This window comes from Protopterus annectens, chromosome 3.part1 (assembly GCF_019279795.1).
Source record: "Protopterus annectens isolate FY-2018-M chromosome 3.part1, PAN1.0, whole genome shotgun sequence".
NCBI classification, from domain to species: Eukaryota; Metazoa; Chordata; order Ceratodontiformes; family Protopteridae; genus Protopterus; species Protopterus annectens.
In genome coordinates this window covers 1,492,719,549-1,492,744,008 of record NC_056732.1, presented here as the reverse complement: position 1 = coordinate 1,492,744,008, position 24,460 = coordinate 1,492,719,549, and the positions used below count along the sequence as shown (strand labels likewise).

At 40.5% G+C, this 24,460-nt stretch overlaps 1 protein-coding gene across 2 annotated transcripts in view; it reads right to left on the bottom strand.

Annotated features, from left to right (window-relative positions):
- Positions 1 to 24,460, bottom strand: part of PLCD1 (phospholipase C delta 1) — a 1,599,641-nt gene that overhangs the window by 328,270 nt on the left and 1,246,911 nt on the right. For both annotated transcript variants that reach the window (XM_044067556.1, XM_044067555.1), the window contains exon 9: positions 11,525 to 11,656. In XM_044067556.1, the coding sequence (XP_043923491.1) occupies positions 11,525 to 11,656 (132 nt within the window). The remainder of the gene's footprint in view (positions 1 to 11,524; positions 11,657 to 24,460) is intronic.

The window sequence follows — 24,460 nt, the reverse complement described above, 5'->3', positions numbered from 1 at the left end:
ATACTTGGGCACAGATTATTAACAGTGTAGTTCCAAGCTCAAGTAATCCAAGACTGTACATAGGGTTTGCACTGCTTTGGCTTGGTATTTTTCTCTTTCTTCATTTGCCAAACTTTGAAAAACATAATAATGAACTTTCCTGGCCTGTTGCCACACTTTGATTGCATCAGTTTTACTGTTTCACTAAGATGAGACTACCTGCATTGCTGTTTTGCTGACTGATAAACCAGGTGCTTCAACAGAACAAAATATTGTCTGTGAAAACTGTAGAGCCACCTCAGAAGTGTCAAATCTGTCATTTTCAAAGTGTCACTTGATTTGTAGTATGGATGGGTATTTAAAAGTACTGGCAAGTGAGTTTTGATAGCAGAAGGAATACAAACTAATGAATGTTCACCCTTTGATTGTGGTATCATGGTAAAAGCAAACTTTTTGATTATTAAAGGAAAACCTTTATTCCTTCTTTTGCCACATATAGTAATGAGTGTCTGTCAGTAAACAGGTAAAAGATAATCTGATTGGGGTGTTTGCTGTTCTTTGGAGCAGGATTAAGTAGTCCTGTATGAAATACTTTTTGGGATAGATTGCTCTTTTGGGAATAAAGTTGTGCCAGTGTTCTCATATTCTTCCTATGCACTTTCCAGCCACACATTATTATGTTTTAAGCACTTTTCAAGTTGTTGATTTCTTGTTGTAATATGCAAATAGTTATATCTCTGTTTGGTATCTCCCAAGACTAGAATATCATTGATTGTGTTGACTATGGTATCTTGTCCTTCAACTTATTTCTGCTACAGCTTTTTGAGACTCTTCTGAATCAGATGAGAATCTCAAGTGGTAAAACCCACTGAGCGAGTAGTTAAAAATACTTTTATTGTCCAGCACCTCATTAACATGCTGCATCTTTAAAAGCATGTTACTGAGGTATTAGGTAATAAAAGTGTGTTTAATGTTCACTCAGTGAATTTTGTGATATAATTATTATTTTTCTCTAAGTGTTTATATAACTATATATATATATATATATATATATATATATATATATATATATATATATATATATATATATATATATATATATATATATATATATCTACATATATATGCATACATATATGGGTCTACTTCGAAATCTTGATGCCCAGAGGATCAACGTTTAGAATCCTGAGTCAAAAATAACAAATCCGCAGAAACTCGAACGTTGGAGTTTTACTAGGGTAAGTAAACACTGGCCAAATGGAAATGAAACTCATGCCAAGGTAAGTAAAACCGACCTAGGTGAGGGGGCTACAACCCACACCCCACCCAGTGTAGGGGGCTGCACCTCCACACACCCCCCCCTGAGCTATATATATACCAACTCCGGGATTGCACTACAATGAAGAAAAGAGCATGTTGGCCAAGTGTTTACTTACCCTAGTAGAAGTCCGACATTTGAGTTTCTGCGGTGTGTGGAGTAAAGGAGTGAAAGTTATTATGAGGAATGGATAGAGTGAGGATTGTGATGCTAGGTTGTTCTCCTGATCAAATGGCTTGCAAAGAATTTGAATGTTTCTTGGTGAATGTGAATAAACCTGTTTATAATGGAGGACAGGAGAAAAATACATCTCTGTTTAACTGGAAGCCATTTAGCTTTAGCTAGAAATGAGCAGTGATGCTGTCTCAGAGGGGCCAATGCAATGGATATATAAATATGGTTAGAAGCTGTTTGTACAGTGGTCTGGTTTTTTTTTTTGGATGCTTACAAGTGATATGCAGTCTGTTCTTTAAGTGAGCAGGTAAAACTCATTTAAGTGAGCATTTCTGCCTTCTGGAGAAAGGATATGGGATAGGTTTTCTGCTTAGACTAGGGGGAGTTGATTTATGACTTCATTGTGTTGATATTGAACTGGAAATGTAGAGCTTGATGTAGCCATCAGTCAATGCATTTGAAGTGTGTTCTCAACTATAGGGGTTCATTATTGTTATGTAGTATGTTTCAGTTTTGGGGGCTAAAGATAGAGATTTGTCTGTTCCCAAACAATATAGGTTATTTTTTGGTATTAAAGGATACAGTTGTTACAAGTGAGTCAAACTATAATTTTGCATATCAAGCTTAAATACAACACTCATGCCTTTACTCATCAGCTTTTCTGACCAGCATTTATTATTGGCACTGTCGATGTGGCAACCTAACCTCATGCACACAACTGAAAAAAAGGGGTTGATACCGATGCTGATTTATTACTGGCACTGATTACAGCTTGAGCTGTACTTAGATCATTACTAATGCTGCAACTGATTGCTTTATCATAGTTTAAAGCATTCATTGTGTTTGCTGTATGCAATTCAGTTGAAGCTACAAGCATTTCTATTCTGTTCTACCTTTTTGCTTCCACTGTATTCATATCTTGTAACACCTTATTTCATCTTTTACAGACTCTTGTGAAATTATTATGACTTCCACAAAGCTTACAGACTATATTGAATACTTTGCTATGTGGTTTCTCACACCCGTATGCATATTGTTTGCTCTGGGTACAGTTTCTGCATGTTTGCATATTACCAGGTACCATCCTGAATACCATGTGTTTGCTAGAATATTTATTTTTAATATTGTTAGTACTTTTGGGCTTAGTGTTGCTCTATTTCAAACTCCTTTGCTGCTTTTCAACTCTACAGTTATGCTTTTATACTGAATGTTAGAAAATTCACTCATAGGTTCATAGGTTCATACTAGGCTATCTGCCCTAGGGCATTTATAAGCCTAGCCAGAGTGTGTTTGGCTTTCGCCACCCATTTTAAATTAATTTTGCTATGCCCTTTTTCGAGGTTAGTATACTGTGCCTCTGTCTAACAGTGACACAGAAGTGATACCCGGGGTAAACCTACGATCTCCCATCCACTCATCAAGATTCCTCTTGAAGAGAGTCAATGAGGGACTCTGCCTAACCTGGACTGGGATTTTATTCCAGAGTGAAGGGAGCCTCTGGGTTATGAATCTGTCCCTCCAGCATGTCCTATTTATTTCAGTGCTGAGGTTCAAGTCTCTTGAGCATAGCTCGATAGGATTTGGATTTTCTGAGGTGCAGCATGTCCATTAATTCCGGGTTGGACATGGCTTTATACATCAGGCACAGATCGCCTCTGAGCAGGCGGTATGCCACTGAGTAGAGCTGGAGTTTCTTTAACCGGGCAGCATATGGCATCTGTTTGAGCCCTTTGATCCTCTTGGTGAGGTACTTTTGGGGTCTTTCCAGTTGCTGCAGGTGTCTGGTAAGGTACATCCCAAAAGGGGCATTGTACTCAATTATGGGCCTGATGAGGGATGAGTAAAGAGGCACGATGACCTCCCCTGATCTAGATGTGAATCGCTTCATGATTAGGTGGGCTATATAAAATGCTTTTCTAACCACTTTGGCCATGTGGTTGTCAAATGAGAGATTGCTATCAACTTGGGTCCCCAGGTCCCTAATTACTTCTTCCATACTTAATGGATTACCACCTAAGTGGTAATTTGTGGGCACTTTGTTTTTGCCAAAGGGGATGACTATACACTTTTTGGCATTTAGCTTGAGGCCATGGCTCTGGCACCAGTTGTCTGTTTCTATGAGGCCCTTTTGTAGGATGCTTGTGTTGGCTGGAGTGTTGATTATGGCGCCCAGTTTGCAGTCATCTGTGAACTTGGTCAGCCACAGTCCTTCTGTGTTAGCCTGTACCTCCGGGAAATATATACCGAACAAGAGAGGTCCCAGGACTGAGCCTTGTGGGACACCACTTCTAACTGGTTTAGTCTGACATGGCTCCAGCAATTCTAACCATGTGGGTTCTGTCCTTGAGCCAGTTTGCAACCCATCTAGTGACATAGGGGTTTATATTTAAGCTGGCGAGCTTGTCTATAATGCCAGAGTGGTGTATTGTATCAAAGGCTTTTGCAAGGTCCAGGTAGGCTGTGTGGACCACCTTCCCCTCGTCAATGGCCTTGGTGACTGTTTCAAAGAAATCAACCAGGTTTAAGAGGCAGGATCTGCCCTTAACAAAGCCAAACTGGGTAGAATCCAGTGTCTGTAGGTCCCCAATATCTTTATTTATGAGGTACATGATGATCCTTTCCATAGCTTTTCAGACCAAGCTAGTCAGGCTTATGGGGCGATAGTTTCGAGGATCCGTTGAGGCACCACCTTTGTGGAGAGGGACCACTGTTGCTGTACGCCACTCTTTGGGTACATATCCTGTAGTAAGGCTGAGATTGAACAGTAGTGTTATGTTTGGGTTTAGTTCTTTTTGAAGTTCATGTAGGATGCAACACGGGACACCATCTGGTCTCATTGATGCTGTGTTTTTTGTTTTGGAGAGGGCGGCTCTTACCTGAGCATCTGAGATGTCAGGGGGGGCAGCATTTTGCTGGGATAGATATTTGCCCTTTTGGTGGGGAAGGGGGGAGAAGTTTGCGCTGAATCTGTCATCTAGGATTTTAGCAATGTCTGTGAGTTTGGTGAATTTTTTGTCATTTTGGACTAATTCTGAGCATATCTGGGAATTCCCACCAGGTTCCTAACATAACTAAAGAAAGCCTTGTGATTATCCTTAGTGTCCTGTGCAATTTTTCTCTCGAAGCTGGCCTTAGACGATTTTATGAGTGCCCGTAGTTTTTTGCTAATACTGATCAGAGATGCCTTCCCTTTTTGGGATTTTGCTCTATCATGTAGTAGCTTCCTCCTTCTATTGTATAGTTTGTTTATGGCTGGGGTCCACCAGACAGGACGCCTAACTTTGGAGGATTGGGTCTTGGTTTTATTTGGGATTGCATGATCCATTCATTCCTGAAGGTGTTCATAGAATGCGTTTATAAAGGATTCTGTGGTCTGGGCCATATTTTCCACAGGCCCGGGGGCTTTGAAGGATTCCACCTCGGTTTTGAGGAGTGTGAAATTTGATTTAGAGAAGTTTTTCACTGTGGTTTTCTGGGCAGGGGCTGGGGTCGGGATGTGAATATCTAGTGAGATTAGTTTATGGTCTGATCTTACCAGTGAGGGATACACTTCTGGTCTGGAGCATAGAGTCCCCATGTTGGTGATGATCAGGTCCAGTATGTTTTCCCCTCTTGTGGGAGTGGCAACAAGTTGTTCCATAGCATTTGAGTTTATAAATTCTAGGAACCTTCGGGCTAGGGTGTTGGAGCTACAGTAATGCTCCCAGTCCATGTTAGGGTAGTTGAAGTCGCCCAATATAATGGTGTTTGGAGAGACCTTCATATTTTCCAGTGTTCTCAGGAAGGCCGAGTGGGGTTCCTGGGTTTGGGAGGGTGGTCTGTAGCAGGCTATAAACTGGAAGGCAGTTTTACCCACTGTTAGTTGCACATGGATAGTCTCTGATGCTTCGTGCTGTGCCACCAACCTGGAGGTGTGGGTATATTTAATGAATATTGATACTCCCCCTCCTTTTGTGGTTTGGTCCAAATTTTGGGGCCGAAAAACATGGTATGCGGTATAACCTGGTAGTGCTATGGTGCTCTCAGGAGCCTTGAACCAGGTTTCTGTTACTGCACAGATATCACTGTTCTCCATGCTAAGGAGAGTTTTGAGTGTGTGCATCTTGAGGTTTAGACTTCTGGCGTTGAGTAGCATTACTCTTAGTTTCTTATCCCTTGTGATACCTATGGAGGTGGGTTTGTCTTTTGAGCCTTGCCTAAAAAAGGCACTATGGGGGTGGCAAGAGCCTTTGGCAATATCCGAAAGCCCATGGGTGACAGGTGCAAGCCGTCCCTAGCGAAGCTTCGTGGCTTATCGAGCATGTCATCCCAGGCAGACAAGCATTGGATCCCCTTTGAATGACACCAATACTTAAGCCAATTGTTGAAATTGATCATCTTGTCTTCATATTGTGGCATCATTCTTGGTGAGGGTAAGATGCTACTCAAGGTCAGGGTCATACCGGCCTGGGCTACATGCTCAGAGAGTTCCTCTATGTCTCTTTTCATGTAGTCCAGGGAGGTATGTCTCAGGTCATTCACACCAGCATGGACAATGACTGAGTCATATTTGTACTTGCCTTGGAGTGACCTGAGTGTTTGTGTTATGTGGCTGATCCTAGCACCCGACAGGCAGCTCACCGTGACCTTCTCCTTGTTCAGCCTGGTGAGCGGGACATCAGTGTGCCTGACGATAGTCATTTATTAGAAGTGTATCAGGTGTGTTGTTTAGCTTTAAGGGCTGTGACTGGTCGGCACACTGGCTTTGTGAGCTATGTGTTGCACGTGTTTTGTTTTGGGGTAGCGGTTGCTTGGGTGTATGATTTGGAGGTCTCTGCTGCTTAGGCAGATTTTTATTTAGAGCCTCCGAGTATGTTTTTGTGTGTTTATGTGTTTGCTTTGCTATCGTGGCAGGTCTATGTGAGACTGGAATTGTAGTGAGTGTGGTTTCCTTCTCCTCCTGACTGGTTACGCCAGTACTGAGTTGAGAGAGCTTAGCCTCCAGTTTGGCTATATGGTTGCATCTCTCACATGTGTTGGAATTTGTTGGGAGGAGGAGAGGGTTGTCTGTGTACATGAGGCTGCTGTAACATTGCCTCAAGATTCCCAGATTCACCAGCTGGACCGGAGAGGAGATTGACAACTGACCTTTGGACATGCTAGAATAATATTGGTAATTCCTTTATAATTGAAAAAAGGGCCAATGGGGAACAAAGTACTCAAGGGGAGTTTGTGAGGGTGTAGTGCTTTTAATTTTTTAGTGCTGACTTATATAATTGCTTTATTGAGCAAGTGCCAGGCTTTAGAGTGGGAATAAGGTGTTTATTATGAGAACTAGATTAGTTCTAAGGGAAGAAGTGAAGAGCAGACTTTGTGGAGCCAAGAATGGTTTAAACCCAATTAAGTGGCGCTGCCCGATGCTGCGCTATGTGCAAAATCACGCAAAGCCGCGATAAAACGGGTTTTATACAGAGGACATGAAAGAGCTAGAAATTGGCCCAAAGTGGCCAATAGACTACCAGATTATTGTGCTGGGAACACTCCTCCAGGGATAGATAGGCTGCTCCATGCTCCCCACTGCCACTGGTGAACAAAGAAGCCTCCCTTTATCCAAGAAAGGAAATGGGCAACACAGGAACTTTCCAAAAGTCCAGAATACAGCAAAGCCTGTATTTGGACTACTCTAGGTCAGGAAAGATGGGAAACAAGGAAATTTTTTTTTTCTTTTTTGCAACAAACAGCAGGAAAATGCAATAAATATGTAACACAGGCTAGCGCACTTGAGTGTGTAGCCTCAACAGGTAAATGCAACAAACAGGACAAACTTTAAAAGTGCAGGTGCAAAAACAACTTTAAACAGTTTAAAACAGTTCAAGAAGCAGAAATACTTGCAGTTTAGCTAGATCGGACAGTTGCTCAGGTAGTAGCAATAAAACAAACAGTCACTCTTTTAGCCTCTCTGCTGCTAGCACCACTCTGCAGGACCACAAGGAGCTTGGCTGAGTAGTAACAAGTGCAAAAACCGCGCCAAAGTGGGTTTCATACAGGCGGACTTGAAAGAGCTAGAAATTGGCCCAAAACGGCCAATAGACTGCCAGATTCTTGTGCTGGGAACACTCCTCCAGGGATAGATAGGCTGCTTCAAGCTCCCCACTGCCACTGGTGAACAAAGAAGCCTCCCTTTATCCAAGAAAGGAAATGGGCAACACGGGAACTTTCCAAAAGTCCAGAAAACAGCAAAGCCTGTATTTGGACTACTCTAGGTCAGGAAAGATGGGAAACAAGGATAATTTTTTTTTTTTTTTTTTTTTTTGCAACAAACAGCAGGAAAGTACAATAAATATGTAACACAAGCTAGCGCACACATTAGTCCTGCTTCCTAGTATCAAATCTGCTTCCCTAAATACTGTACCACTGACTTGATAATTTATGATTCTGCACACAGTTCTCTTACATAAGAATCAGAATGGCCAAACTCACCGTCTTGTACTTTGTTTTATTTCAGTTAAATAAGTAAGTAACAATTGATTCCCAAATTCCTTGATTCCCAGGGAAAGGTAAATGACTTGTTCATGGTACGTTCTTCTTTGGTAGCACACCTAAAATGTATTTTTCATAGATTCATAGATTCATAGGTGTACACTAAGCTAATGACCATGGGTCTTTATAAGCTAAGCCAGGCATCCTAAATATATCCCACATGTTTTTTGAGTCTTAGAGGTAATGTGAAGGGGTATATGCAAGCCAAGGTTTGACTTACAGATTGACTCTGTCCATTAGAGGCATAGATGCTATACCTGGGGTGAATTTCCAATTTCCCATCCACTGATCCAGGTTATGCTTGAGTCGGGTTAAGGAAGAACTCTGCTTCATATAGATAAGAAATCTGTTCCAGAGAAGGGAAACTCTCTGAGACATATAACAGCCCTTCTAGCATGTCCTATTTATGTCACAATCGTAGACTGAGTAGTTATTATGCTATTTTTTGTTGATGTGCAAAATGTCCATCACAGTAGGATCCATGGATGCCTTGTATGTCAGGCACAGATCACCTCTCAACGGTCTGTAGGAAACTAAATATAGAGGTAGGGCTTTGAGGTGATCCACACAGTACATATCTTGTATTCCTTTTGTAAGGAATGTCTTTCCACTTGATGCATATGCCTGAGCAAGTACCTAGAGAAGGGGGACATTGTACTCAATGACAGGTCTGATGAAGGCTACATACAGAGGAATGATGACCTTGGACCTAGATGCTATACCCATGCTTATAAGTTGAACAACAAAGAATTATTTCCTTACTACCGTAGATACATGTTGGTCAAAAGCCAGGTTACTATCCACATACATCCCCAAATCCCTGACTACAAGGTCCACTGTTAGGGCCATTTTAAAAATTAGGTAGTTTCATGGGGTGTCTGACTTCTCAAAAGGTACTATTATGCATTGACAGTGGCTTTGACACCAGTCATTTATCTGTGTTAGTCCTTACTGTAGGATGTTAGCACCCTGGGAGGATTATATGACTGCTCCTAGCTTGTAGTCATCTGCAAACTCGGTTGGCCAGAGGCCTTTGACATTGGCTTTGACTTCTGAGAAGTAAATGCTAAAATGGAGCGGGGACAGCACAGAGCCCTGAGGGACTCTGATAGTGATCGGCCTGTTTGTGGAAGTGGCCTCCACAGCCTATCTTCATGGGTTCTATCTGAAAGCCAGCTGGCTAGCTAGTGCATAACATAGGGGTTAATGCCTAATTTCATGAATATGTTTACAATGCCTGAGTGGGCTATTGTATCAAATGTCTTAGCCAGGCCAAGGCAAGCAATATGCACCATTTTGGCCTCATCCATTGCTTTCATCATTTTTTCCCAAAGGATTTCTCCAGGCTGAGTAAGCATGATATACTTTTGCCAAATTAAGTTGGACCCAGTGTTTGAGGTTCCTTACATCATTATTAATTTATTAGTCATATCCATGATAATTCTTTCCATGGCTTTGTTTATGAGACTAGTCAGACTTATGGGTCTACAGTTCTCAGGGTCCACTGATGGACCACTCTTGTGCAGAAGGATGACCGCTGCAGTCCTCCATTTATATGGCACAAAGCCTGTCTGGAGATACCATAACAGTTAACATTATTCTCCACCTTTCACTGCAAATCTGTACTCTATTCTCCTATTCTCTTTGAAAAATGTAAAGTGCATTACTCCCCCGTACTTGCCTCAAAATAAACCAGCAGAAAATAGCTTCATAATTAAGTTGCATCTGTCAAATATGTAGTCCAATATGTTATCAGTCAGTGGCAATATACACCCAAACCCTCCCAGCCATACACTCTTCCCTTCCTGTAATCTGACTCCAGTAACTCACTATTAACTAAAATGTATCTCTATATATATATGTGTAGCATATCAACAAAGTTACTGGATTTCAAGCCTGGATACCACAGCTTTTCCCTGACATGAGTGCAATGTCAGAAACCTGTCTAAACCCTACATAAAAGACTCTGAAATTCTCCCCTAAGCTTAAATATACTTGCAACAGACAGACTCAAAAAAATGGAGGAGTAAACATAATATATCCAAATTACTATACTCTCATCCCCCACAACAGTCCAATACCTGTATGTAGTTAAGCTGAGATCATCATCTCTCACCTCAAGCTAAATAAACATTAACAAGCTCTGCATACTTGCTTTATACATACCTCCAGACAACCATCTGTCTACTCCCGAAGATGTTCTACCCTGGGTCTCAAACAATATATCACAGGAAAGAATAATTTTAGAGGATGTTAATATTGACTACATCTTGAGCCACTGACTGAAGAAACACAACTGACCTCAAGTGTGGCTCTATGGAGCATGAATAACAAAAAGAGTACGATTGAAACTCATATCTGGGACTGTACTGAGAGCAAATACATCAATTATGTGAGAAAAATACAAAAATGAGAAAAATTAGACTATTTAGAAATGATGAATACATTTCTGGTCTTCTACTGTCCATGGATGTGACATAACTGGAGCTGCCTTCAAGATAATACAAAAAGGTGAAACATCTCAGACAGATATACATAGAAGAATGAAAACTAAGTTTCTGAAGTCAAACAATTTTAATTATGATACCATACAGCATATGCAGACATACTGTACACACTGCTAAGACTTACCAATAGTCTGAGAGACGGTTCTTAACATCACAAAGCATTACTTTAGACTGATTCAGAATGCAGTTACTTGACACATAACCTCATCAGCATTAGTTCCCTAAAAATCATATACAGGCATATACTTTACCTATGCCTAGACTTGGGAAATTCATTCTGGTTGCATGTATTTTGACCATATTGCAGCTGCTAGATTATTTTTTAGAACGCACTGGTACAACTATGTAATACTACAAAATTCAATAGTTCATAGTTGAGCATACAAGAAACAATAACATTGGCATCCCTGTATGTAACACATATGATAATGAGTCCCAGCATTTATTTAGCATCAGAAATTACAGGTACTACTTGTTGATTAAATGTACTGCTCAAAAATAACCTTTCAGCAATTTTATAAGCTATTTTGTTTGTTCTTCAAAGCAGCCTTAATAGTGTTGTTGTATAATGCTTGAGTGACCTAACATTATTGATTTGAATTTCCTGGAGCATATAGACTATTTATTAAAACTGAATTAGGATAAAGGATGGTCAGTTGCTTACTGTCTCCATGAAGCTGGACATATACAAATCCACCTTAGTACAAATTTTACAACATATGCTAAACAGTAAAGGTTTTAGCAATGAGTTTTGGGGGATGCTGGAGTCCTAAAAATTCTAGCAGATATCAACTCAAACACTGACAGTGAACAATCTATTTTAAGCAGCACTCAACTCACTTATCTAGGAAACAGCATAAACTACATATTTAACTGTGTTCCTACTTACGGATGGCTTTTTGAGAGATAGATAAAACTGTATGACAATGAGACATATGAGATTTCCTAAATATAATCTTCTTATACCAAATGCACTTAATTTTTTTATCATGTCAGCATAGATGAGTTAAGAATTTTTAATGTCTACCTTTTGTGTGTTATTACTTTCTTTTTCCTCACTTTCAGATTCCTCGGATGATTCTTCCGATGAGCTACTTTGACTGCTGTTTTTCCCATGACTCTGCAGTTTAGCTTTCACCAAAATCTTTCCTTTCAATTCCTGCATCAGAAGAAAAACATCAAGATGTTAGAGAAAGATATTTGAATTCATTTTAGCAAATCTAGTTCTGACTAGCAGTAGCCTGCTGAACTGTAAATGACTGCATTAAAGTTAGCTTGTGATACATTCCTGTCTTATTTTTCTGGAAAAAAAAAACAACAAGAAAATCATTTTCCAGTCATTTAAATGATGTTACACTAACTTAACAGTAGAACGAAACATCTAGAAATCAAGTATTTAATTGTACCATTGTTCTAGCTGAATTCCCTCTGCGTACTACGGAGCATCTGGGGCCTACAACACTAGAACTCATCATAGGTTCATAGGTTGGTACTAGGCTATCGGCCCTAGGTCCTATACAAGCCTAGCCATAACAATTCCCTGGCTATATCTTCCCACAATATTTACTTACCTGGACCATTGTCTAGCAAGGCAACTGACGTGATCCCCGGGGTGAATTTCCTTTCTCCCATCCAATCGTCAAGGTTCCTTTTGAAGAGGGCCAAAGAGGCACTCTGCTTGACATGTATGGGTAATCTATTCCAGAGTCTGGGGAGTCTCTGGGTCAGGAACCTATCCCTTCAGCATGTTTTATTGTGATAACAAGGTTTAGATCCCTGGAGCGTGTGGCTCTGAGGGATTGGGATTTTTTAAAGTGTAGCATGTTTAACAGCTCTGGGTTTGACATGGCCTTGTATGTTAAGCAGAGATCGCCTCTGAGTAGATGATATGCGACAGAGTACAGCTGGAGGTTTTTTAAGGCAGTCAGCATAGGGCATCTGCTTTAGGCCTGTGATTCTTTTAGTGAGGTATTTCTGCAGCCTTAACAGTTGTTGCAGATGTCTTGAGAGGTACATACCAAACGGGGCATTGTATTCTATAATGGGTCTAATGAGGGATGAGTAGAGTGGGACAATGACCTCCTTTTTTCTGGATGAAAAGCCCTTAGTGATGAGGTGTGCCACATTGAAGGATTTCCTGACTGTTGTGGCGATGTGGTTATCAAAGGTGAGACCACTGTCCACCTGTGTCCCTAAGTCTCTTATCACACTTTTGGTGTTTAGTGTACTGCCACCTAGATGGTAATTCACGGGTACATATTTTTTCCCAAAGGGGATAACTACACATTTCTTGGCATTGAGCTTGAGCCCATGGCTCTGGCACTAAGCATCTGTTTCTGTAAGGCCCTTTTGTAGAGTATCCACATAATTTGGGGATTCAATAATGGCTCCCAGTTTGCAGTCATCTGTGAACTTTGTTAGCCAGAATCCCTTAGTGTTGGCCTGTACTTCAGAGAAGTAGATGCCAAAGAAGAGCAGTCCCAGTTCTGAACCCTGAGGTACTCCACTTGTCACTTGTCTGGAGCTGGATTTGGAGTCGGCTACTTTTACAGTATGGGTTCTATCAGTAAGCCAGTTAGCAACCCATTGGGTGATGTAGGGATTAATGCCCAGCTTAGTAAGTTTATCTATGATTCCAGAGTGAGGGATGGTGTCAAAGGCCTTGGCAAGGTCTAGATAGGCTGTGTGGACCACCTTACCTTTGTCCATGGCTCTGGAGACTGATTTGAAGAAGTCAATCAGGTTCAGGAGACAAGATCGGCCCTTCACAAACCCAAACTGGGTGGGGTCCAGTGTTTGAAGGTTGCCAATGTCTTTGTTTATAAGTTCCATGATAATACGTTCCATGGCCTTGCAGATAAGGCTCGTCAGACTGATGGGACGGTAGTTTCTGGGATCCAAAGTGGATCCCCCCTTGTGGAGTGGGATAACTTTAGCTCTGCACCACTCAGTGGGCATGAAACCTGAGGTGAGGCTATGAGTAAACATGACACTTAGGTGAGGTGCCAACACAACCCGGGATGTCATCTGGTCCCATAGATGCTCTATTCTTAGCTTTGGAGAGTGCATTTTTACCTGTGTGGCCGTTATTACCGGAATTTGGCAATCTTCTGGTATTGAGATGGGCCCTTTAGGGGGTTAGAGGGGGGTGAAGTTGGCACTGAATCAATCTGCCAGGATATTGGCAATATCCTTGGGATCAGTATATTTAATGCCATTCTGTTTTAGCTCAGAGCAGATCTGAGCATTGCCATTTAGATTCTTGACATAGTTACAGAATGCCTTGTGGTTGTCTTTGGAATCTTTGGCAATTTCATTTTCGTAACTAGCTTTGGAGGATTTTATGAGGGATCTCAGCTTCTTACTGAGGCTGGTAAGGGAGTTTTTTGCATCCTGGGATTCTCCTCTTTTCTGCAGCAGTTTCTTCCTTTTGTTGTAAAGTTTGTTTATGGCAGGGGACCACCAGATTGGCTTCCTTTTTTTGGATGAGAGCATCTTGGTTCTATTTGGGATGGCGAGATTCATGCATTAGTGGATGTGCTCATACAGTGCCTTAGTGTAGGAATCAGCAGTTGAACTTTCAGTTCCTGTCTACATGGGTGTCATGAAGTTTGTCACTTCTGACTTGAGTAGCATGAAGTTGGCTTTGGAGAAGTTTTTTATGGAGGTTTCTTTACTGGGGGGTGGGGGAGTGATGTGGATGTCAAGGGTGATTAGCTTATGGTCAGACCTGACCAAGAGGGGGGTGACCATAGGTGTGGAGCATCGATTTCCTGTTGGCCATGACCAGGTCAAGGATATTAGAGCCCCTGGTGGAACTATGGATTAGTTGATCCAGGGCATTGGAATTTATGAATTCCAAGAACCGTTGGGCAAAGGTGTTGGTACATTAGTAGTTTTCCCAGTTAATGGCAGGGTAGTTGAAATTGCCCAGTATTAGGGTGTTTGGTTGTATCTTAATATTTTCCAGTATATTTAGAAAGGTGTAGTGAGAATCTTGGGGCATGGTGGGGGATCTGTAGCAAGCTACAGTTTGGATTGCAGTCTTACCTAGTGTTAGCTGCACCTGGAGAATTTCAGATGCATTGTGTTGGGCAACTAGCCTGATGGTGTGAATATCCTTGGTGAATATGGACACTCCTCCACCTTCGGTGTTTCGGTCCTGGTTTAGTGGCAGAAAAGTGTGGCAAGAGTTGTAGCCTGGTATTGCAGGGGTGCTCTCTGGAGCCTTGAACCAGGTCTCAGTTGCTGCACATATATTGATGTTCTCCATTTTTAGGAGTGCCTCATGAGAGTGCATTTTGAGGTTTAGACTTCTTGCATTGAGTAGCATCCTAACCAAACAAGCTTCAAAGTACCTAAATCAGGAAATGGAAGGCTCTGGAACAATCAGGATGAGACCCAAAAAGAAGAGAGGCAATAGAACCAGGAAAAGAGGCTGCAGAGCTGGAACTGCTGCCAGAATGAAAGCAAACCCTCACAGGCCTGCACATCCCTCAATTCTATTAGCAAATGTATGCTCTTCAGACAACAATATGAACTTTCTCAGGTTTGAGCTCAACACCACAAACAAGGTGAGAAACTCCTGTCTTTTAACCTTCACAGAGAACTGGTTAAATAACAGGATTAATGACAGTGATGTAAGCCTCGATGGTTTCACTTTGTTCAGAGCTAATAGGAATCTAGTTCTATGTGTAAAAGCCAAGGAAGATGGAGTGTGCATTTTTGTGAATGATAGTGAGTGATAGATGGTGCAAAAATTGTAACATTGTGATGAAAATTGCTCTGTAAATGTGGAATTTCTGAAAGTGAATTGCAGACCCTTTTATGGGCCCAGAAAACTAAATGGTGTCTATGTAGCAGCTGTATATATACCACTGACTGCTAACATCACTAAAGCACTGAATGTACCTCATACTACTATATGTGAGATGCAATACAAGAATTCTGTCTGTGCATTTATGAAAGCTGATGACTTCAACAAAGCATATCTCAGGGAGGTACTACCAAATTGTGGATTTTCTCATAAGGGGAGCAAATATTCTGGACAAGGCTTACAATAACATAAAGCAGGCATACAGAGCTGTACAGCAACCAAACCTGGGTGGCTCTGACCATGTCTCCATAAAAATAATACCAGCTTACAAACCCCTCTTGATCAGAGATAAGCCCACTTTGTAACAAATCAGGGTCTGGCATGAAGGAGCCATGGAAGTCTCAGGGGCTGCTTTGATGCCACAAACTGGGATGTCTTCAGGAAGGCAGCCACGGTGAATAATCTGGTAAACATGGATGAATACACTGAGACAACTATGGCTTATATATTGAAATGTGTAGAGGATGTAACAAACATCAAAAATATTAAAGTAAGAGCCAACCAAAAACCATGGCTAAACATCAACGTGTAAGAGGTGCTGAGGGCAAAAATCACTGCTTTCAGGGCAAAGGAGAAGGAAGGTTTAAGTGTGGCAAGGGCTAATCTAAGAAAAAGGGTATCAAGGAGGCTAAGAGGGTGTATGGAAAGAGGATATAAGGATGTTTCGAGGATGCAAAAGACTCAAGAAGCCTGTGTCATGGTATTCAACAGCTAACTGGCTACAAGACCAAGTCAGCTCAGTGGGATGATACCACTGAATTTCTGGATGGTCTAACACATTTTATAACAGGCTTGAAAAGAATAGCAACCCAAAGGCTGTAAAGCTTCTCATGTATTGACCTAAGAGATTTGAACAAAGCATTGAAGACACCATATCATTCTGTTTAGGATGCAAAGGGTCCGTTTTGGCAAGTGATGCTTGATCACAAATCCTCATTTCTAACCACTTTTGGTACTCTGTTAGGCAGATACAGATTTCTAAGGATGTCATTTGGAATAACTTCTGCACAACAGTAGATGATTTATTTGCTGGAGGCAATGGTCAAGCTGAGCATGACAGAAATCTAAAGAGAGTTCTAGACAGAGCATGTGAAGTAAACTTGAAGCTCAAGCCTCTGAAGTGCAAATTCAGACTTCTAGAAGTTATCTATGTAGGTCATTTGTTTATCAGTACAGGCTTAAGACCAGACCCGACCAACCAAGCAGCTATTCTTGAGATATCAGCACCAGACAATGTTCAAGCTCTGCAGCATTTCCTTAGCATGGTCAACTATTTAGGCAAGTTTATACCAGATTTCAGTGAATTAACAGTGCCTTTAAGAGAGATGATATTCAAAAATGTTGCATGGTCATGGTTAGAACAGCACTAGAAAGCATTTGAAGACCTTAAGCAGAAAATTGCTACTCCACCTACATTAAGATACTATGATATGAACAAACCAGTTATTCTTTCCTGTGATGCTTCAAAATTTGGTCTTGGTGCAGTTTTACTTCAAGAGGGTAGACCAGTAGTCTATGCATCTAGAACACTTACCCAAAGTGAGATGCAATATGCTCAAATTGAGAAATAACTTTTGGCAATAGTATTTGCATGGTCCAAGTTTCATGATTATATTTATGGTTGAGTTATTCAGAGTGAAACAGATCATCAAATTTAACAAGAATGATGTTGCTTGTTTCTCTAAATAGTCATTTTATAGGTTCATAGGAGATTACTAGGCTAACAGCTTAAGAGCTCTTACAAGCCTAGCCAGCATAACCCAATTTTGCCCACTATATGGCTGCTAGGGGCAAGCGGAAGGCATGGTTTTGTGTGTATGTCTTGAGTATCTTACAGATTGCCCCTGTCCATAAGGGACATGGGCACTACCCCCGGTGTAAATTTGTGATTCCTCAGCCATTGATCAAAACTGGGTTTGAAGAGAGTCAGGGACGGATTCTGCTTAATGTGAATAGGAAGTCTGTTCCAATGAAGGGGAAATCTCTGAGACACATATATGTCTCTCCATCATGTTTTGTTTGAGTCGTTAAGTTTACATCCCTAGATTGAGTGACCCTCATGCTATCTGAATTAAGGATGTCTAGCAGCTCTATCAGGGCTAGATTGATGAGTGCCTTGTAGATCAGGCACAGGTAACTTCTTAATAGTTGGTAGGAGACAGAGTAAAGGGATAGGGCTTTTAGTCTATCCAGTTAGGACATGTTGTTTACACCCTGTATTTTCTTTGTGAGAAACCTCTGAGGTCTGTCCAGCTGCTGTAAGTGCCTAGTCAAGTAAATGACATGCCAAATGGCTCATTGTACTCAGTTATTGGACTAATGAGGGCTGAGTTCAGTGGGACTATAATTTCCTTCACTCTAGATGCCATACCTTTACTTAAAAGTTGTGCCACATAGAAGAACTTCCTAACCACTGTGGACAGATAGTGGTCAAAGTTCAGGCTCCTATCTGTGTACCTAGATCTCTCACCTCTGAATCTATTCTTAGGGGGGGCACCATTGATGTTGTAGTTTGCAAGGGTATTTGACTTCCCAAAGGGTATGATAATGCATTTTTTTGCATTTAGTTTTAGGCCATGGTTCTGGCACCAATCATTTATCTGATCTATATCCACCTGAAGGATGTCTGTATCACTGGAAGATTCATTGATTGCCCCCAGCATGCAGTCATCAGCAAACTTTGTCATCAAGAACCCTTCTACATTAGCCTTGACTTCAGAGATGTATATTCCAAACAGGAGTGGCCCCAGCACTGAAACCTGTGGCACACCACTAGTAATTGGCCTCTTGCTAGATCCGGATTCACGTACTCTAACTGCATGTTTCCTGTCCAGACTATCAACTCCTGCAGTTGCTAGTTCTGGTCATTCAACATCATTTCCAAATTCTGAATTTTCATTTTACGGGAAACAAACTTTTCTGAATATTTCTTGTGTTGTTGGCAAGAAGATTCTTTGAAATCCAACAGAGGTCATAAAATCTATGAATTACTCAGCTTGGCAAGAAAGCACTCTTTCTTTTCAGACACTGGCACAACAATTTGTAAATATGTCTTAGGGCACTGTGCTTGGATTCCTCCTTCTTAGGATTTTTTTTCACAAAAATAGCTCAGTTCCTTCATTTCCTGTAGGGTGCTTTTTTTTCCTTTGGGCATACACAATTAACTGTAAAGCCAGACCAAATGTTACATCCTTGTGAAACTGAACTGAATATGTGGGTGGTCTAGATCCTCACTGTCTCACTGTTTATGTCTGCAGTCTTGTCTTCTGTTTTCTTATATTTCATTAACTTGTGTTATATTTTGCTTCTTTTGTTATATTTGTGGTCATGATACTTGGCCTAACTTGCAGGGAGCATATGAGGAAGTATGCACACATTACAGATCTTCACTCCAAAACATGTTTGTATATTATGACTGAAACCAAAAAAAAAACATTTTACAAAAGAATAACTGTATTCTGAGCAAGCTGCTGGTTGAAACAAGTGAGTCAACTTCTCAGTCATAAAATGAGGGTCCTGTATGGAGTAATCAACTTTACAGGAGAATGAAGATGAAAAGTTTATGAAGAAATACTTACTTACGATATTTTGAGACTAAGATGGTGATGCTCCATTTAAGATAGAAACTACAAGGCCAAAAAGGTGAAACTATCACTTCCTTGAGGAAACAGTAGTCAAAAGTCTTGTAAAATAGGAGTGACCAAACAATGCGTTTTGGTGATTTATCACACAGAGCAACATCTGCTTTCAGATGATCTCCTCACTTCTTTTATCATATATTGCATTATTCTTCCTTTTAATCTCTTCCTCTCTCTCAGGATATAACGAACTATACATTGACAGAGAAAGAGAGACAGACAAATATACAGGCATTAAAGACACAGACAGAAAGAGATGTAGTTTAGATGGATCAGTCTTCCTTCTTGCTGTGATATCAGGCTTTGGGGCAGTGGTAACTCTCATCATGGTATGTCTGCTGGCTGTTGCAGTAATGATAGCCACAGCTACAGGAATTAGAAAACACTTGGGAATGAGGCTAGTATGATTCATCCTTTTTCTATATTTGCACTTTCTGGTGGATGAGAAAAGATGGGGTCTATATTAGATAATCAAACTTTCAAACGTTCAAGTGACATATGGTCGACACCATATGATCGAATTCTTGAAAGTTCAAATGTTTTAGTGGAGATCTAAGTACAGCATGGAATGGAATGATTTCCCTTTTCTGCACTGCAGTGTGATCTCAGAGTGGGGTGTGGGGGTGCAGGAGGGCTTGCCCCCTGCTTAAAACGTTCAGGTAGGTTATTTGTGTAGTTTATTTTTTTTATTAGATGTTCAAACTTTTAAAAGTTCGATCATATGGTGTCGACCATATGACAGTTGAACTTTTGAAAGTTTGATTATCTAATATAGACCCAAAAAGACGTATGGAATAAAGAAATGCACTGCCCTAATAAGAGTATAAGCCATGGAAGTGGCTAAAGACAGCATAACTTGTGGAGTCTGCTTTTAAACAAGGCTTTATAAAGATCTATCCACAGAAGCATCCTCACCAGCTCTGCTTCCTAGAAGACTGCTGTGAGGAGTACACATCATGGAATTTAAAACTAGGACAAATAAGTAAGTCTATCAGCTAGAACTAATCATTCTCTGGTAAGTAGTAGACACTGGGAGAGTTAATGATTTGCTGATAGTTCCCCAAAAATGGCCTAGCTTTTTTACTAAGGTCATAAGAGTTGGTATTTTCTTGTTTGCTTAAGCTGCACTTGACTGTCATAATGTTTGTTGTGATTTGCTTTGTTTCTCCTTCGTACCTCTCGGTGTCTTACTGCAAAAAACTGGACAAAGCCATAAATAATGGGGGACAAGGGACCGAGAATAGGGACAATTTTTTAAACATTGCTCTTACAAATCTAGAAAGTTGATAGATTAACAGATTTTGCACTAGCATAAATTTTCTGAAGGGTATGAAGTCTGAAACTCATACATCTCTAATTATTTGCTCACTTCAGTCTTCAATAATTTGCCAATGATTTGACAGAAAAACACAAAAAAATGGACCAAAAATATAAGGCAAAAATCTAGGCATTCCGTAAAAATATATACAGTTGAGAGGTATCTCCTTTCAAGAAAGACAATAAAAGCCCAAATGTCTAGCGTCCTGACTCTGAGTGCTTATTTAGTTGGTTGCTAAAATTATGGACTAAATTCCAGAATATCTATTTGGAGTGGTGGTAGTCTGTGGGAAAGCAACTGAATGTTGAACTTGCTAGATGGTAGAGTGTGTGTGTGTGTGTGTGTGTGTGTGTGTGTGTGTGTGTGTGTGTCTGTGTGTGTGTGTGTGTGTGCTTGTGTGTATGACACGACCTGAAATAAATTAATGCTTGGAAGTTTATCTAGTCAGAAAATGATTATTCTTGGAGGTGAGGAGGTAACTTGGGCATGTAAAAAATTGATCACTGTGGTCCCTTAATCAGAATTTAGCAATCATTGACCTGGATGTCAGAAACAATACAAGGGTGAATGTGAGGATGTATGCATGTGTTTGTGTGTTTGTGTATAGAGGGAGATGTATGAAAAAATAATCATCGTAGATATCCTCTGTGTACATGCCCCTGATCATGTGATACATATTCTACATGGATAGGCTGTCTGAAAGGAGCTAAAAGTAGAGTTTGCTGTATTTGAATAATAAAATGAAGATGCAACTTACATTTTTTGCTTCCAGAATTGTTAGATATTTATTATTCTTTCATAGCATACTAAATGAACGTCTTTTAATTCAGTTCACAACAGATAAATACATTTTCTTTCTTTTTTTACAAGCAAATTAAAATAGTTATAGCTGTTATAACACTAAAGTATTGTTTTGTTTATCTATTGCTGAAGGTGGTGCTGTATAGCACTTGAGAGTTTCTGACAGAAAAAAGAAAACATTCCTCTGGATTCAATAAACTCCATGCAGGAATAGTGCTATTCCTGCACAGAGTAGTTAGTGTCCGTGTAGCCATAGCAGTGCGCCTTGTATATTCATGAAAGCGCGCTGCTGTTAAGGCTAAATGGACACTAACCATGAACAAGTGCGGGGGGTGTGTTCAAGTAGTGCACAGATTATGAACATGCCCCCTGCACCTGATGTGGCATAATATTAGACAATTTCTCTAACATTATGCCAGTATTCAATGTCCGCCGACACTAAATACATACAGGAGCAGGAAAGCAATGCAGGGGGGATGTGACAGGTTCTGTGACACACGCCCTGCATTGCAAAAGGGCCGTACGACACCTTGCAACCTGCTAAAGCAGGAAATGTGGGCAAAGGCACAAATAATGGGGGGAACAAAGCCTTAAAAAGGGACATTTCTTAAATATTGCCCTCACAAACTTAGAAAGTTGATAGAAAACAGGTCATGCATTAGCATAAAAGTCTGAAGTATAGAAGTCTGAAAGTCAAATGTATGCCATTATTCCCTGACAGCAGTCCATGTGGGCAAAGGCACAAATAATGGGGGGACAAAGCACTAAAAAGGGACAGTACTTAAACATTGCCCGCACAGACTTAGAAAGGTGATAGAAAACAGGTCATGCACCAGCATGAATTTCCAAAGGATAGAAGTCTGGAAATAAAATGTATGCCATTATTCCCTGACAGCAGTCCATGTGGACAAAGGCACAAATAATGGGGGAAAAGCACTAAAAATAGGGATACTACTTAAATATTGCCCTCAAAAACTTAGAAAGTCAACAGAAAACAGGATATGCATTAGCATGAATTTCTGAAGGATAGACGTCTGGAAGTAAAATGTATGCTATTATTCCCTGACAGCAGTCCATGTGGACAAAGGCACAAATAATGGGGGGACAAAGCATTAAAAAGGGACAGTACTTAAATATTGCCCTTGCAAACTTAGAAAGGTGATAGAAAACAGGTCATGCACCAACATGAATTTCCTACGGATAAAAGTCTGGAAGTAAAATGTATGCTATTATTCCCTGACAGCAGTCTATGTGGACAAAAGCACAAATGATGGGGGGACAAAGCACTAACAATAGGGATACTACTTAAATATTGCCCTCACAAGCTTAGAAAGCTGATAGAAAGGATATGCATTAGCATGAATTTCTGAAGGATAGATGTCTGCAAGTCAAATGTATGCCATTATTTCCTGACTGCAGTCCTCAATGACTTGTCAGAAAAACCACAATACTTACTATATAACATAATGTAATAATAATAATAATAATATAATAAATCTTTTTTTTTTACATGCTAAGAAATGCTTAAGTTTAGCTAAGTGGGTGTGAGTGTTATGGCCCTCCGCATAGCATTGCTTAAACATCCCATAGGAGATAAATAGAAATACACAGCTAAAATTCCCAAGCCAAGATAGTGTAGTGGTTAGAGTCCTGGCTCTGCATGTAGGCATTCAGAGTTTGAGTACTAAGACAGGCAAGTTATTTTATATGGGAAAGCAATGTTAAAATTAGTTTTTTAAGCTTAAACTATGTAGTAACTGTTTTTTGTCAACCAGGGTAGGGTATCTGGTGTAAAATTGAAGTGTGAGTGCATGGAACATGTGAAATCACCCATGTGTACACAAGTGTCCCATACAGTATAGTCACACCCCTTGCCAATGTAATGAAAGCACATAGAGGGATGTAATGTTAAGTAAATCATATACACCTACTAAATGAAGCCATTATCTTGATATTATTTTAAAATGAAAAGTGAGCAATGGTCAACAATACCCAGCTAGGCTTACCAGGTTTAGGCATCACCTACACATGATAACTAAGTAGCAGTCAGCTCAGCTAAACGGATTTGCACTCTGTTAAGCAATGCTCAACAATTACCTCTTTAAGCACTGTGCAACCTAGTGGGTTTGTGCATTGCTAAGCTATGCTCAGCATTTTCAAAATGGCCAATGATGGCAGAGGGCAAGGATATGGCCTTATTTAAACTGTGCAGGTGGGAATACACCCATAACCTGTTTAGTTTGATTTCGGCAGGAACGTGTCTGGTGCTAGAGAGGGAGCACACTTCCGGGTGCAGAGCTGGAGCGTTCAGGAGTCCAAGATGATGGCTGGACTCCTTGTTGTAAACCATGATGAGAGACTGCTGTAGGGTCAGTACCAGGGCTCAGAATACAAAACAAAGGCCTGAGACCATCTTGCATGTGATCTCACCAGTGCCACTGTCATCCCACGGACTGGTGAGCAGGTATGACACCACTATGCTGACCTAAAGTGGAGGAAGGGGGCACTCTTGGCCCAGTGGATCCAAGATGCACAGGCATGGAATGCTCCAGTAGTGTGTAAGTATCACTCTCAAGTAGTTTGTAGTAAATACTGGCCTGAGAATGTGATAGACAGGTATGCATAATGTTTGTTTCTCTCCCTACAGCTGCAGCAGAGACGGCTATGAACATAGAAGCCCATGCCAACAGACCGCTGAGGCTGTGTTGACAGGCTGGTGAGTACAAATCTATTTCACAGTATATTGTTCAAACAGCTAAGAAGGAGTACATTGCTTACTGCTAATAGGTATACTGTTACTGTGTGAACTGAATAAATAAACAAGTTTTATTGAATAATATTGATGTGCAATAAAAATCACTACAAAAAAACGTTGTGTTTATTCTGGTATGTTGTAGTAGACATGTAGAATGTATACAGGGTCTTCACAGCAAATGTGGCTGTGACAACATACATTAACTGAGGTTCTTCTGTGAACCAGCTGTAAGAAAAACTGTAGCTGGTGAAGCTGTAAAACAAGATATAACTGAAATGTGAAATATATACTGCACTAAGCTCTGAATCCTGAATAGTAATGTGTAAAGCTTCAAATTGTGTTCCATCCAGCATTGCCTTGTGCTAACCTTTGCTTTCCAGATTGTAGTAATCCAAATGATTAATGCACAGTACAATAACTATCTGTCATGCATGTATCATAGGATTACAATTTCAGACTGTCTAACCAAAAGACTATTAGGTGGAAATCAGTGAAACAAGAAACAGCAGTTTCCCAGTAGCTCAGTGTGATGAAAAATAGCTTAGATGTTCATTTTGCACACCCAGACATGATTC